This window comes from Bipolaris oryzae (genome assembly GCF_000523455.1).
Source record: "Bipolaris oryzae ATCC 44560 unplaced genomic scaffold scaffold_140, whole genome shotgun sequence".
In the NCBI taxonomy this organism is placed as follows: Eukaryota; Fungi; Ascomycota; class Dothideomycetes; order Pleosporales; family Pleosporaceae; genus Bipolaris; species Bipolaris oryzae.
In genome coordinates, this window is record NW_006911416.1 from 641 (window position 1) to 15,573 (window position 14,933).

A 14,933-nucleotide genomic window follows, 5' to 3' on the forward strand; every position below is an offset into this window, starting at 1 on the left:
GATTACTACAGTCTCGACTTACTAATTCTTCTACGGCACCAGGAGATACTTATGCCTTTGCGTATTTTACAGGTAAACAAGCACTTGGATCACATCGAAGAAATCAAGTCATAGGATAATAGAGCCATAGATGGGACAACAGAACCCACGCACCTGTGACAATGCACAACAAACGGCATGCTTCGCATCCAGTATCAGGGTCCGGCAGTCGCTCAACTGATCCCTTGAATGACGGTTAGAAGCATATCAAGTTTGCATCTGGAGTAGAGAGGAAAAAAAGAAGAAGCGTACAGGTAATTCGAAAAGATTTGACAAGCTCAAGCAGGGCTCCACTGGGAGGGAGGCCCATCAGTAAAACGTCGCTAAACCTGTTATACAGCCCTAACTACCCTAAAAGTCGCGGTAGTTTTTGGTGCTTTGTTCCCTTCTCTTTCGCATCGCTGCCCAAAAAAACAAGAACCAATAGAAAATACTGTGGTAAGCTGCACCAGTTTTTTGGGAATCTCAAGTCGACACACCTTAACGCCGAAGACACAAGGGGAGACAACGTTTTTCCTTTTACCAGCCTCCTCTTCTGCCGCCGCGACGACCTCCTCGTCCGCCACGGTAGCCGCCGCCTCCGCCGCCTCCGCCGTAACCACCACCGCCACCGCCGCCCCATCCGCCTCCACTGCCTCGATCCATGTCACCGCCAGAGGGAGCATAAGAGTTGCGAGGCGGCGCACGGTCCTTGAGCTCCTTGGACAGCGCCTCGTATGACTTACGCATCTGGGCGTAGCCAAGATGCATCTTTCCGTAGAAATGGTCTGCTAACCGACGATCGTTGTCCAGACGGCTGAGGTACGCACCGCATACATCGCACACTTGGAGTTTCTGGTGTCCCGAAGGACCGCCTGTGTCGGAAAGGGCGCGTAGTTCGCGCTCGCGCTCCTCCTTCTCGGCCTTCTTGTAGCGGACTTTTGTGAACTCCTGGACGGCCATGTTGACCATGCCTTCCTCACCCATTATCTTGATTTCCAGCATGCCGGCTTCGATAGACTTTGTGAGTTCGTTGATTGCTTTGAGCTGCGCAGGTTGTTAGCATATGCCTTCAAAACTCCCCGACGGGGTCAGGCTAGGCTACTGACAAGAGCGTTGGTCTGCCGGATCTCTTCAGGCGTCTTTTCTAGGCGGCGCTGGGCCGAATCTATCTTGCGATTACAGGCGTCAATGTGATGCTGCATGTCGCGCATATAGTCAAACTCGAAGCCCCACCTGCGCTTCTGGTCTGCGTCAGCCTCCTGGTACTCGGTCTTGAGCGCCTCATTGTGGACTTTGGGACAGGGCCCCAGTTCGTTCTTGGTGTTGGTGAAGAGATCGTGCGGGCAGTTGCCGACTAAATACGAGCGGCAGACCTTGGGGTCGGTGATGCTGAGCTGGGGCGCGCGCTGGTCGGTTCCGTTCATGAGCTGTTCGCCCATGAGCTGCTCTGCATCATGTGTCAGGGTTGATATTTTCTTGGGGTTGATTGTGTTGCATACCGAGCAGCCTACGCGTCTCTGCTGCAGCCATGATTCAATCTATCTAGTATTAGTTGCTATTATCGTGATGTGGAGGAGAGGTCGAGGTGAGGTGACGGTCAAAAGAAATCGCGACGCTGCGACCGCGGCAATGCCAAGTAGGGTTGGTCTACATGGACTGCGCCTGACCAATCACACGTGGGGCGCCCTTCATCACCACCACTACCCTCACCATCACCATCCTGTCCGCGTAGAGAGCGCTGCCATGCTGCCATGCTCTCGTCTTTCACCCTTCTGTTGCTCAATGCCTTGATTGCACTTGTATCGGCAGGCTCCGACTACAGTGAGCGTCTCCTCCTTCGGCCCCTGCCGCAGAACACCCTTCTGGCCTCTTTCAACTTCCGCAGCAACGAAAGCGTGGCTGCCTTTGAAGCACAAAACTTCCGTTATTTCCCGCGCTCCTTTGGCCAGATCCTGCAACATGCGCATGCCAAGGAATTGCACCTGAGATTCAGCGTTGGAAGATGGGATGCCGACAATTGGGGACAGCGGCCATGGAACGGGGCGCGAGAAGGAGGCACCGGCGTCGAGCTGTGGGCGTGGGTCGAGGCTGCGACTGAGGAGGAGTACGTGTCGTATGCATACAGCATTCATCACATGCTAACAGTGTCTACAGAGCATTTGCCAGATGGCTGAAACTCACCAATGCCTTGTCTGGCCTCTTCTGCGCCTCGATAAACTTCATCGATGCTACCAAGACCATACGCCCCGTCATGTCCTTTGACCCGGAAGGTCAGCATGGCAATTCATCCAACCTCCACCTGCTTCACGGCACCCTACCTCACGAAGTCGTCTGCACTGAGAACTTGACTCCCTTCTTGAAACTGCTACCCTGCAAGGGGAAGGCTGGTGTTTCCAGTCTTCTTGATGGACATAAGCTGTTTGATGCTGCATTCCAGACCATGGCTGTAGATGTTCGCCCTACATGTAGCGAGGGTAGCTCCACTTGCTCTATAGAGATGGAGCAGAGTGTGGACATGGTTCTGGACATCGCCAGAGCGAAGCGCCCGAGAGACAATCCGATCCCGCGGCCTCTTCCCATTGAACAAATGGAATGCGACACATCCAAGCCCTACAATGCGCATGATACTTGCTATCCCCTTAACAAGGGCACTGAGCTTCCTTGGACCCTCGAGGAAGTTTTCGGAAGGCCGCTCCGGGGCGCCTGCCCGCTGATAGATGAGAACATAGACGATGCCCACAATGTTTGTATCAATATGCCGCCGGAACGCATCATGGAAGTAAAGACTGAAGGCCAGTTCACAGAGAGAAAGCTGGCATCAGACACTCTCCGGTGCTTCGGGCTTCCTACAGGCCAGAGTTTTGACCTTGCTCTCCCTGAACAGAAGATGAAGACAGGTTTGGTTCGCCCAGATCCTCTTGTTTTTGCTGCAAGATCTATCAACGGCCATGGCCAGGAGCGAGGTAGTATCCAGGCAGTCATCCGCAACCCATCCAAACAACAAGCAGTCGAGGTCGTGTACCTCGAGTCTCTGCCCTGGTTCATGAAGCCGTATCTGCACACACTACGCGCTCACATCGACACCACAGATCAAACTCCCATCAAAGAGACATACTACCGACCAGCAGTTGACCGTAAACGAGGCACTCACCTCGAGCTACGCATGGTTATCCCACCTGACTCCACGCTCACTTTGACCTACGACTTTGAAAAGGCTATTCTGCGGTACACAGAGTATCCGCCAGATGCGAACCGAGGCTTTGATGTCGCTCCTGCTGTCATTCGCGTGTTATCTCCATCTTCCGGTGATAACAAGGGCATCTACGTCCGCACAACCTCGTTGCTTCTTCCCCTGCCAACCCCCGATTTCAGTATGCCGTACAACGTCATCATCCTCACCAGTACAGTCATGGCATTGGGCTTTGGAAACATTTTCAATCTGCTCGTCAGGCGCTTTGTGGGCGTTGATGAGGTGCCAGCCACGGGTGTGGGTGGCCTAAAAGGCATCATTCAGGGCAAGATACTCAGACTAAAGGGTCTACTAGGTGTGAAATAAACAATCAGCTGATAGATAGTGTAGAAGAATATATAAAGATTTCTCTTTTTTTTCAATGAATTGAAATGACGTAGAAATATGTTATGGTATTGTATGCCTATGTATTTACAATGCTCTAAAAACAGCTGCAAATCGGGTATCCCTTTTTACTTTCCCTTTAACCATTTGAAAAAAAATGAGTTAACACATGTTTCCCAGAACTCCCTCATATCATAACGACAACCATGTCGTAGCAAGGGGGGAGGGACTGACGAGTCGAAATCAACTCCTCATCCTTTGGCTTTCCGGATTTCCAGCAAGAAAAACCTACGCGCCGTACCCCCGAAAGTTCTCACACGGAAGATAATTATTCTCGATAAACGCCGATGCAAATCTAATGCCATAAACCCCATCCCACACCTGCTCCGTCTTGAACGGCTCCATCTTCGCTCTTACCGACCCTTTAACATTCTCAATACGATTTGGCGCGGTGCTCAAACTCGTGTTGAAGAGACGAATCATGTTATCGCAGGACTTGCCGTCTGCGAAAATGATTTGATTCGTGACGTTGACGAAGAAACTAAGCGGGTACGGTTGCTGAGATGTGCTGTGAAATTGCGTGTCTGCACACGCGGCCCCAGCTTCGACGCTGTGGCCGCCGTAGGAAGTGGTGCCGGGGTGAGCGGCGGAGGGCACGGCACGGTAGGAGTTGCATGTGGGGTCAAAGGTGGAAGGGTAGGTGGTGGTGCCATAAGCCTGTGCTCCTTGGATGGCAGCGGCATTGTCGGCGGATATTAAGAGCGAGGGTACCCATTTGAAGGATGTGGAGTTGTCGCCTAGGAGGTCGAGGAAGGGGAATTCGATTCCTGCACGCTGTTTTTTAAGGGGGGTTGGTTAGTCGGGAGTTATGTGGAGGATGCGGCATATAGTAGAGTGATTTAAGCTTACCGAGAAGTCTGGGATATTGAAGCCTTGGAATCGGATGTCGTGATCGTGCACGGCTTGGACGACGGCAGGGTACATGTCCTTTGGGAATGTGGGGAGGAGGTGGCGGTAAGCATGTTCCAAGATGCGGTATTGAGAGGGAATTAGTTGGCGTGCGAGGTCCAGTGGGATAGGAACGATTGAGACTGTGCCGTTGAGGACTCCAGTGGCGTTGTTTGGGTATGTCGATGCAATTGGATTTGGCGAGTCTTCTGATTGGCATGTAATTGTGGCAACTGCGTCGAGAGTGGTATTCAACGACGGTGTGCTTGCGCTGCTTGCATAGCGGATAGCGAGTAAAGACAGGAAACTGAGCAGAAAGTACTGCCACCACGATTGTTGCGTCTGCATTTTGGACAGTTGGATTGTGAGGAGTGCAAGCACAGGATGGCACAAAAGTGCGAGATCCAAACAGGTACTTATCATGGTTGCTTGACCGAAAGTTTGTGGAAGGACCGAATACAGCGCTCACTATGTACGGAAGGAAAGATGGGCTAATTCGTATCCGGGGGAAAAAAGGTTATTCACGTAGATTACAACCGGAGAGAAAGAAAAAAACGTGATAGTCAGAGCCCTAAAGAAGGATTGTCATCGTTCGGCAACGCATGAATCCGCGCCACTAAAAGTGCCTCAAGATGCTCTGGACTGGAAACGTTGACAACTGCAAGCCTACGGGAACGCTGACGCCGATGGAGTCGGTACCCTACCGCAAATCACAGGCGTGTCTGCGAGGGTGCTTGGGGCAGTCTTTCGCGACAAAGCAGTGTTAGTGCCATGGAAGCTCGAGTATCCGAAACGCAGATCGATTAGGCTGACGAGGTCACCGACTGTTTTAGCCCCGGTGCTCTCCCTTTCCGCATGCAAAGTATTAGCCTTGGGCCTAAGAAGCCCAGCCTTGGTAGACGTTAATTGCGATCCGCCCAATGCGTCATGAGGGCGTGTATTGTTGCCCTCGGACGGATGCTCGGTGCAAAGCGCGTGTCAAGGAGTCTTCTTTTGGGTTTCATGATCTTCGAGATGGATGTGGGGCTCGTGGGACGTGCGTTGTTAGGCTGGCATCAGGCAAGCGTCACTGGCTGACTTCCTATCATAGGCCGAGTCGACTTTTTTTGCTATAATAATAATGCCTCCGCGGGTCTGCTCATAATTTCCGTGTCCAGGTGTTGTAAAGTATAGGTTTCAGTTCAACAGTTGGAGGCATTGGCCTTGTACAAGTATTGTACCTCTTGCGCAAAGGAAACATTATTGTTGAGGCGCAACGTTGAGACTGACAGGTGTTGAACAATGATCCTAATACTGCATAGTGTAAGAAAGTCCAAACGGGTGGCATCCCCGTTGTTTTCATGGGGCGGGCTTGTCATCCCCGCATTACTTGAATTTGTCATCTTTAGTCGCATCGCCGATGTATAAATGTGCTGGCCGCATTCAAGACGAAGAGAATATTATCATGCCAATTGTCTGATGGAAAAAACGCCAAACATTAATTCTGTATATTGCAGGGAAGAGAGAATACACGGCCTACCCATCTTGGCTATGACTGGCCCTTGGAGCATCTCGAACATTGCTAGTCTGATCCCGCAGGAACTTCTCCACCGTCTCATTGTCCATATCGTCGATCCTTGCGTCCATGGATTGATCTGACGGCTGTGGGGAACGACTCCTGTTCGATGCCTCAGAATCAGAGGTTGAAGAAGACGAGTATTTAAACCCCAATGCCGCATATACCGCGACTACTGAGCTCGTTAAGCTTGATATCGCAGTAGATGCTTGGCCAATATAGCCCTGGCCATTTCTGTCGTCATGCTCAGAATCCGTGGCTGAGGATTCCGTCGTCGTAGGCTCTGGTCGCTCTGGCTTGGCTACGTTGGGTTCCGTCCCTGCTGGTGGGGACTGCGAAGTCGTTCTTTCGGCTTCCTCGACAGGAGAGGCCTTGGTCTGCCCATCATGACCTGTACTGTTTTCTCCTGACTGACTGGTCACTGTCTCAGGCGCAGCTGGCATATTCCCATTTTCCTTCTCCTGCTCCAGTGTAGCCTCCAACTCCTTCCCATATAGTAATCTGAAAATCACAACTAACAACGCTTCTTCCGTCTTGCGGTTTCGCAAGACGTATCTCAGATGATGCGTCTTCTCGTCCACGTACCGTGCGACACTGATGGAGAAGCCTGGTAACCTCAAGGCGAAATTGGCAAAATCCAAGTGCGGATTGAAGAAATCTGCATGGTACATTCTGTCCTTCTCGAAGGTGAAATCTGCGAGTGCCTTTGTATCGAGAAAGAACTTCCGCCTCTTCTTCCATTTAGAAGGCATGTTGAGCGTCTTACGTATCTCAGCACCGCTTCCATAAGCGCCTTCTTCTATGACATTGGCTGAGTCTTGCTCGAGCTGGGAGAGCTGGTCAGATGGAGACATGACGCTCGTCTTTTCGCCGATCTGGAAAGCGAAGAAACTTGATAGCGCTGGACCGTACAGGTACGGTTGGTCAGAGTAGGGATCGGAATACAGGCCTGGGTCGAGCAAGCTAGTTGCAATTTTCATCGCGTATTTGAAACCTGGAGGCAATTGATGTCTGATTGAATGGCCATAGTCAAATCCCATGACCAAGTCGGAGCCAGACATGTCTTGTTTGGGAATGAAAGAGTAGGCGATGGAATAGCGATCCGAGGTATGTTGCGGGTGGTCGAAGTACGACGATGAGGCTGGCGAACCGCGAGGCAAGCCATGGTAGTCCTTTATACGAACGCGTATCCAGGCAGATAAGAGGTCGCTTTCGACATAGGTTGGGTCGGCACCGTTTACTGCTACTTGTTCATGCTCCGAAGGGTTGTAGGATGGGCCCGCGGTTACTGAGTATGGTTAGGCACGTTAAGGCGATGAAGTGTTTTCTATATGGGTGTACCTTGAAGGAGATATTTGTCTCTTGCCGCAGGGTCCACAGCTTTGTCAGACATGTTGCCAAGGTGCTTTTTATCTATGTATCCAATGACACGTTAGCAAAATGCTTAAAAAGGACTGTTACGGAAGCGAGCCAAGACAGCATTTATGTATTCCAAGACAGATAACGGAATACATCTTTTGAGCTATGCTATATATAGAAATGAGTGCTGTCGCACATGATTCCAAGTTCAGTGTCAGAAGTGTCAGAGCCGGGTTTGGTAACGACGCGTGAGTCTATGACGTAGTGACAGGGTATTGTCCAATCAGAACGTAGGGTTTGACCGCTTACTGTTTTACTCGTCGTCGCTCGTGGGAAATGTGGTAGTAGTACGCACTCTAGACGCGTAGACTCAGCATGTGATGGCCAGCAAACAGCATGCTGTGACAGCAGTGATACATTGTAATTGAAATAAAGTTGATGACCTAAGCAGGGAATATGTCGGATTCGTCGCGTCAGCGTGACAGGATTGCGCCATGCAGCGGGATAAGATTGCTCTTCTCTGCCAGCGTCGCGCAGACATGTAACACGAAAGAGGCTATTGTACAGTGAATTTGAGGCTGTGGAGTGCCTGGACTAGTCGAGATACTTCCAGAATGATGGTCTTCATTTGTGTGTGTGGCCAAGCCGTAGTAGTTGACAAGTATGCTATATTCACAAACTGCTTTCGTGTAGAATCATGGACACAATAGTGACGCGCGACAACGTGAATTACGTGGCGCATATTAACATGTTGAAGTAATCGAAGGAATTCATCAATGGCACCATGTCATGAACGGGTGCTAAAGGGTCCGTAAGGAATGCCGTGCGCCTCTCTATAGGCAGCAGCAGCACTTAAGATGACTAGACAATGCGCATAGGTGGCAATTAGATGTTAGCATTAGGGAAACGTTGCATTTAGGTAGAGAAGAGTATAGAGCCTCCAATGTGGTGACTGTTTATTGGTAGATGGTCGAGTGTCAATTTTGGCTTAGCTGTTTTGGAAGCACCCCCCACATTTAGAGTAAAAGGACACCTGGAGCTGGCCGCCACAGAAACCCTGGGCAATCACCCATGAACAAGCCGGAAATTTCGACGTGTTTATAATGTATGAGTCGATATTAGGCACCCGCCGTCTGGTCCACCGCTTCATCAGAGGGAAAAAAAGCATATCGAGAATCGCCAGAGGACTGGAGCGCATTCGCTTAGATGGAGGGGTATCGGCCACTAGATAACGACCAGCGGTAGGGCCACTGCAGCTGTTACTTGCCCATTCCAATGCGCTTCAAGCTGCCTGTGGGCGCGCAACCACAAATAGACTACGATATCACAATTTCACAAAGGCTACACAGAAAGCCGTTGTCGCTAAATTACACGTGTCATGTAACGGGTTGCATTAAACACGGATGAAATTGAGGCTGTAGCGGGCGACTGGGGCAAAAGTGCCATGGTCCAGTGTATGCGCTAGTCCGTTTCCGGAGCTAGTATTTCGAGATCGCAAGGTGTTCTTTCTAAATACTTCCACGACTGGGCGTGCATATAACAGCAGCCCTCCACCGCTCTTCTCCTTCTCCCTTCACTCACCTTAGGACCAATTCCAACTTGCCTTTGGTTTCCTTTCTTTACGATACCCGGAGAGCTTTGTCTACTCCACCACATTGCGAACTCGAAGAGAGTTACGCCCGCACTTGCTTCTGGCACTCAAGGCCACATATAGTCTCCGAGAGACCCTACTCCACACACACTCACAATGGCGCGCAGCTCACGGAATGCGAGCAGGCGCTCGACATGGTCGATCGCCTTTTACCTTCTCCTTGTCCTCGTCGGCGGTCTGATGCTGGCTAAGACAGCACACGCCAAGGACAATGATTCCGCAAAGGACGACGGCAATGCCGTCTCCGGCCCCGTTATTGGTATCGATCTGGGAACCACGTACTCTTGCGTTGGTGTCATGAAGAACGGCCAAGTTGAAATCATCGCCAACGACCAGGGTAAGCCCCGCCACTACCAATTGCTCGCAGACGCTCCCAACTAACCAATTCCCTCTACAGGTAACCGTATTACTCCTTCTTGGGTCGCCTTCACAGATGAGGAGCGCCTTGTTGGAGACGCCGCCAAGAACCAGTTCGCCTCCAACCCCCACCGAACCATTTTCGACATCGTACGCATTCTCCATACCCCGCTATTCGAAACACATTATGCTAATTGGAGAGTAGAAACGTCTCATTGGTCAAAAGTACACCGACAAGTCTGTCCAGAACGACATCAAGCACTTCCCCTTCAAGGTTCTCAACAAGAATGGCCAGACCCGCGTTGGTGTCGAGGTTCACGGCAAGGAGAAGACCTTCACACCCGAAGAGGTCTCCGCTATGGTTCTCGGTAAGATGAAGGAGGTTGCCGAGAGCTACCTTGGTGAGCCTGTCAAGAACGCCGTTGTTACTGTCCCCGCCTACTTCAACGACGCTCAGCGTGCCGCCACTAAGGACGCTGGTACTATCGCCGGTCTCAACGTTCTCCGTGTGGTCAACGAGCCCACCGCCGCCGCTCTCGCCTACGGTCTTGACAAGGTAAGATACTATAGCAACCTGCTACTCCAAGGACCAAACTAACTCGCTTCCGCAGACCGACCAAGGTGAACGCCAGGTTCTCGTCTACGATCTTGGTGGTGGTACTTTCGATGTCTCCATCCTCACCATTGAGGAGGGCGTTTTCGAGGTCCAGGCTACTGCCGGTGATACTCATCTCGGTGGTGAGGACTTCGATAACCGTGTCATCAACTACTTCGCCAAGAAGTACAACAAGGAGAACAATGTCGACATCACCAAGGACGCTAAGACCATGGGTAAGCTCAAGCGTGAGGTTGAGAAGGCCAAGCGCACTCTTTCTTCCCAGAAGTCCACCAAGATCGAGATCGAGTCCTTCTTCAAGGGCAAGGACTTCTCTGAGACTCTTACCCGCGCCAAGTTCGAGGAGCTCAACAACGATCTTTTCAAGAAGACTCTCAAGCCTGTTGAGCAGGTTCTCAAGGACGCCAAGATGAAGAAGAGCGACATCGACGACATTGTCCTCGTTGGTGGTTCTACCCGTATCCCCAAGGTTCAGGCCATGCTTGAGGAGTTCTTCGGAAAGAAGGCCCGCAAGGATGTCAACCCCGATGAGGCTGTCGCTTACGGTGCCGCCGTCCAGGGTGGTGTTCTCTCCGGCGAGGACCGCACCAGCGGTGTCATTCTCATGGATGTCAACCCTCTTACCCTCGGTATCGAGACCACTGGCGGTGTCATGACTACCTTGATCAAGCGTGGTACCACCATCCCCACCAAGAAGAGCCAGATCTTCTCCACGGCTGCGGACAACCAGCCTGTCGTCCTGATCCAGGTATTCGAAGGCGAGCGATCCATGACCAAGGACAACAACCAGCTCGGAAAGTTCGAGCTCACCAACATTCCGTAAGTTTTCAATGCCGATTCAGCGTATTTGAGCGTCAACTAACATTTCATAGTCCTGCGCCCCGTGGTGTTCCCCAGATTGAGGTCACTTTCGAGCTCGACTCCAACGGTATCCTCAAGGTCGGCGCTGTTGATAAGGGCACTGGCAAGGGTGAGAGCATCACCATCACCAACGACAAGGGACGTCTCAGCAAGGAGGAGATTGACCGCATGGTTGAGGAGGCCGAGAAGTACGCTGAGGAGGACAAGGCTACCCGCGAGCGCATTGAGGCCCGCAACAAGCTCGAGAACTACGCCTACAGCCTCAAGAACCAGGTCAACGACGAGGAGGGTCTTGGTGGCAAGATTGAGGACGACGACAAGGAGTCTCTTCTTGAGGCTGTCAAGGAGACCCAGGACTGGCTCGAGAGCAATGCTGGTGACGCTGCCGCTGAGGACTTCGACGAGCAGTTCCAGAAGCTTTCCGACGTCGCCTACCCCATCACCTCCAAGCTCTACGGTTCTTCAGGTGGCGCTGGTGATGACGATGTCCCCAACGACCACGATGAGTTGTAGAGGGCCAAATCTGGCGTTGAAAGTCGTATCTTATATCCCGAATTTCGTCACATATGCGAACTAGACAGATATAGTTCGTGAGCAAATGTATGAGTACAGAAAGGGCATTTCGCATCTGAGATTGTTAGGACACAGCTCATGGTACATGTGGAGTATTGCTTGAACTATAGTGGTGTTTTTCTGGAATGGAGCATTTATGAGCATGATTTTGCCACTAGTTGGTATGTTTTGGTGACGCATACTGAAGTTTGTTCATCGTGATGTCGATTCTCCTTGCCAAAGGTCTTGTATGCGTGACGATTGCAGCCTCAAGGTCAGAATTCAAACCCACTAAAACCGAGACTGAAATTTTGGAAATTAGAGTCTGAACCTACTGAGCCTAATGTTGTTATCACTATGGAAGGTAGTAGAATGATGCCAGCTGCACTACACGTCTACGTGTCCAAATGTCCACTGCTCTAACTTAGCTTAGCCAGATCAATAGGCATATGCTGTAGCCGAACCAGCTAGCTCAACGGGCATATGTGCAGCTGGTGTTGAACGGGTGTAGGGAGTGCAGTACCCATGAGTCCTACTCTAGTCGACCTTGACTACCTTCACCTTCACCTTCGTTGGTGCACGCCATCGCTGGGCTAAGGAGCAAGGTATACTTAGTAAGAGACGTATAATAAATTAGAACTTGTTAGATTGCATGGTTCTCTATCGTGGAAAAAGAGGCATCCTCGTATACTCGTTGGTCGGGATCGTAGCTTCTGCCCAAGGGTTACTAGTAACCCTGTGCACCGGCGCAGTATAAGTAGACGGGTCAGCAGGCGTGGTATGGATAGCTGGTGCAGCCGGATTGCTAGTGGACATTTGGCGCAGTCAGAGCTCAACGGGCATCTAGTGTACTTATGTAGCAGGGGTGTCCGCCCAGGTTGAGCTGTCCATCGGTATAGTACGTGCGCATTTTGAGCGATGCAGCCATGCTCGATTTGCACGGATCTAAGTACATATCATACGAATAGGACTAAGAGAGAGATAGATGTAGGATACAAAAGCTTTGCCTTGCCTATTGCCATGTCCCATGATGTAATCAATACTCTGCCTTGTTTCTACTAGCTACTATAGGGGGCGTCATCGACATGACACAATGTCATTCGCTGCGCCCTTATCGCGCGTTCACTTAACACTGCTATTATTGTTGTTATGTCCTTTACACACAGATGCAGCTTACAACCCTTCCACTCGCAGTAGCAGCATCGGGGCTCGGCGCCATCCATCCATCCATCCAGTCACATTGCGCGGCCGAAACTGCGCCTTCCGTCATTTCGTATGCTTCTGTCTGTGCACAGGAAAGGCGCGCAATCTGGCTCTCTTTCTCTACTGTGTACCTACCTCCCCTCACCCTTAACCCCCCAAGTTCGCTATCGTCGTCATCACCACCTTTTATTTATTGACTGGAACCCACAACTGCGGCTGCTTTCGCTCATATGTCCGAGCCAGACCCCACAAATTCTGGTTTATTGGCTAGGCATGGGCTATGCTGCGTGTGCCTGCCGCAAGGGGGAAAGGTACGGTTTACGCGTAATGCTCTCTCTCCCTTCATCTGGCTGGGTTTCCTTTGTTTACGTTGCAGCTTTGTTAGCCCGTTTTTTTCTGACCGTTGTTCATGAGAGTTTTTTTTTATTCAACGGCTATAGGCCATATCCCCTTGTCGGGCCGTCATCGTATGCGTTGCGATGAAACAACGGTACGAGGGATAACACGATCGCTTAGCTGAGCGAACGACTGATTTACGGGGCACCCCTACCATTATCTTTTTGTTCGTTATGGTCTGTGGGCCGAGATGGGGGAAGTTGGCTTGTTGGGATCTTGGAATCGCAACGAGTCCTCCATCGGGATAATTGCCTGCTCCGTGGGTAAATTGGGAGGGAGCAGCTATTAACAAGGGGATTCGCGTCGCTAAGTTGGGGACGGCAGTGCAATGCCTCAGGCGCTTACTAGCCGAAACATTTCGCAGCCTTGATTGTCGATCGCATCACGCATGAAAAGATAGGCAAGTTGTATCTTTTTTTGGAACTTTTAAAGGATTGCAAGACTAACAATAAACATTTACTAAATAGACATGACCACTGAGAGCCTGAACGGGAAGCGTAAATGGACGGGCTAACCAGTACCCAAAAAAGTGCGAATGGGGTATCTCGCCAAACAACCGTGTCTAAAAGATTGCTTGTGTGACGAGTCATGTCCAAGAACAAGGGGGAATATGGCAAAGAGGATATATGCAAACCAACATGAAGAGATGACCGACGCCGAAAAGATCGGGTTGACACCGCTTATGAAAGGACAACCCTGATGACCTCGCCGCTCTGGCCCATAGCGCAACCACCACCGGTACCGGCCATGATTGGGTCGTAGCCACCGCCGCCACCATTGCCAGCATCGCAGTTGAAGAGGTCGTAGTCGGAACCCTTCTCGCAAGTGGTCAAGCCATTCTTGCACTTGAAGACGCAAGTGTCCATGTCTGACTTGCACTTGGAGCCCTTTGCAGAGATGTTGTTGCCGTTCATGTTGATGTTGCGGGAAACATCGAAAGCACCAGTTGGGCCGAAGGTGACCTCGAACCAAGTGTTGTCAACACCACCGAACATGGCCAGCTTGGTGTCAGGGAAGACGGGTGCGCAAGCAGCCGAGGCGTTCTCCTCGAAGGAAATGTCGACGGACTCGCCAGACTTGAGACCAACAGAGATCTCGGGCTGCATCTCGTTGATGCACATGTTCTTGAAGTCGTTGGACCTCCAGCAGAAGAGGATAGCATCCTGGCTGTTGTCGTTGGTGAACTGGGTCCTCCACTTGCTGTCCTTGCCGAGCCAGATACCGTTCTGGTTGCTCTTGGGGTTCTTTCCGGTCTTTGCGCCGATGCTGGTGATCATTGACTGGAGTCCGTTCAAGACGTCACCGACAATGTCGTTGATAGAATCGCCTACATTGTCGAGGAGATCGCCAAGTGGGTCCTTCTTGTCGTCGTTGGCGGGAGCCGGGGTGGGGGTGGGAGTGGGGGTAGGAGTAGGAGTGGGCTTCTCCTCGACAACAGGCTTCTTCTCCTCAGCGGGAGCCGAGGGCGAGGGGTAGGTAGGGGCTGCGGCAGCCTCGACTTGCTTGGCCTCAGCAACAGGCTCAGCTGCTGGCTTGGGAGCCGGGACAGGAGAAGGAGTTGCGAAGACCTTGTCCCAGTCGACGTCGCTCAGGTCGTAGGCGACCCTGCTCCAGTCGACGCTATCAGTGGAACGCTTGGCCTCACTACTGACGGTTAGAAATGGCTGGTGTGTGAGTCTTTGTGGCATTACTCACGCTTGACGGCGAGCATGGAAGCTGGCGTGACGGTTGTGGAGGTTGGCGGCGGCAGCTTGGCCAACAACGATGGTGCTCAACACCAGGGCGGAAGAGTAACGCATTTTGCAGCAAGTTTGTGAGTAATGATGCGACAGGCGAGTAT

The 14,933-nt window shown here is 51.5% G+C and overlaps 6 protein-coding genes across 6 annotated transcripts; 2 read left to right on the forward strand and 4 right to left on the reverse strand.

The window, feature by feature from the left end:
* Positions 1-558: 558 nt before the first annotated feature.
* On the reverse strand, positions 559-1,551 carry COCMIDRAFT_39410 (uncharacterized protein; the record flags this gene model as incomplete). Its single annotated transcript, XM_007692757.1, has 3 exons — positions 559-1,065; positions 1,128-1,468; positions 1,521-1,551. The coding sequence occupies 3 exons, from the start codon at positions 1,549-1,551 to the stop codon at positions 559-561; spliced, it is 879 nt and encodes a 292-aa protein (XP_007690947.1).
* A 221-nt stretch (positions 1,552-1,772) lies between these two features.
* On the forward strand, positions 1,773-3,577 carry COCMIDRAFT_103244 (uncharacterized protein; the record flags this gene model as incomplete). The annotated part of the gene is made up of 2 exons (XM_007692765.1): positions 1,773-2,125; positions 2,176-3,577. The coding sequence occupies 2 exons, from the start codon at positions 1,773-1,775 to the stop codon at positions 3,575-3,577; spliced, it is 1,755 nt and encodes a 584-aa protein (XP_007690955.1).
* Positions 3,578-3,883: 306 nt separating this feature from the next.
* Positions 3,884-4,891, reverse strand: COCMIDRAFT_103282 (uncharacterized protein; the record flags this gene model as incomplete). The annotated part of the gene is made up of 2 exons (XM_007692766.1): positions 3,884-4,429; positions 4,505-4,891. The coding sequence occupies 2 exons, from the start codon at positions 4,889-4,891 to the stop codon at positions 3,884-3,886; spliced, it is 933 nt and encodes a 310-aa protein (XP_007690956.1).
* A 1,167-nt stretch (positions 4,892-6,058) lies between these two features.
* COCMIDRAFT_28853 (uncharacterized protein) lies at positions 6,059-7,491 on the reverse strand (the record flags this gene model as incomplete). The annotated part of the gene is made up of 2 exons (XM_007692753.1): positions 6,059-7,386; positions 7,440-7,491. 2 exons carry the CDS (start codon positions 7,489-7,491, stop codon positions 6,059-6,061), a joined length of 1,380 nt encoding a protein of 459 aa, XP_007690943.1.
* Positions 7,492-9,204: 1,713 nt separating this feature from the next.
* Positions 9,205-11,455, forward strand: COCMIDRAFT_103260 (uncharacterized protein; the record flags this gene model as incomplete). The annotated part of the gene is made up of 5 exons (XM_007692767.1): positions 9,205-9,445; positions 9,506-9,615; positions 9,671-10,021; positions 10,077-10,900; positions 10,954-11,455. The coding sequence occupies 5 exons, from the start codon at positions 9,205-9,207 to the stop codon at positions 11,453-11,455; spliced, it is 2,028 nt and encodes a 675-aa protein (XP_007690957.1).
* Positions 11,456-13,773: 2,318 nt separating this feature from the next.
* COCMIDRAFT_103279 (uncharacterized protein) lies at positions 13,774-14,892 on the reverse strand (the record flags this gene model as incomplete). The annotated part of the gene is made up of 2 exons (XM_007692768.1): positions 13,774-14,737; positions 14,789-14,892. The coding sequence occupies 2 exons, from the start codon at positions 14,890-14,892 to the stop codon at positions 13,774-13,776; spliced, it is 1,068 nt and encodes a 355-aa protein (XP_007690958.1).
* Positions 14,893-14,933: the final 41 nt, after the last annotated feature.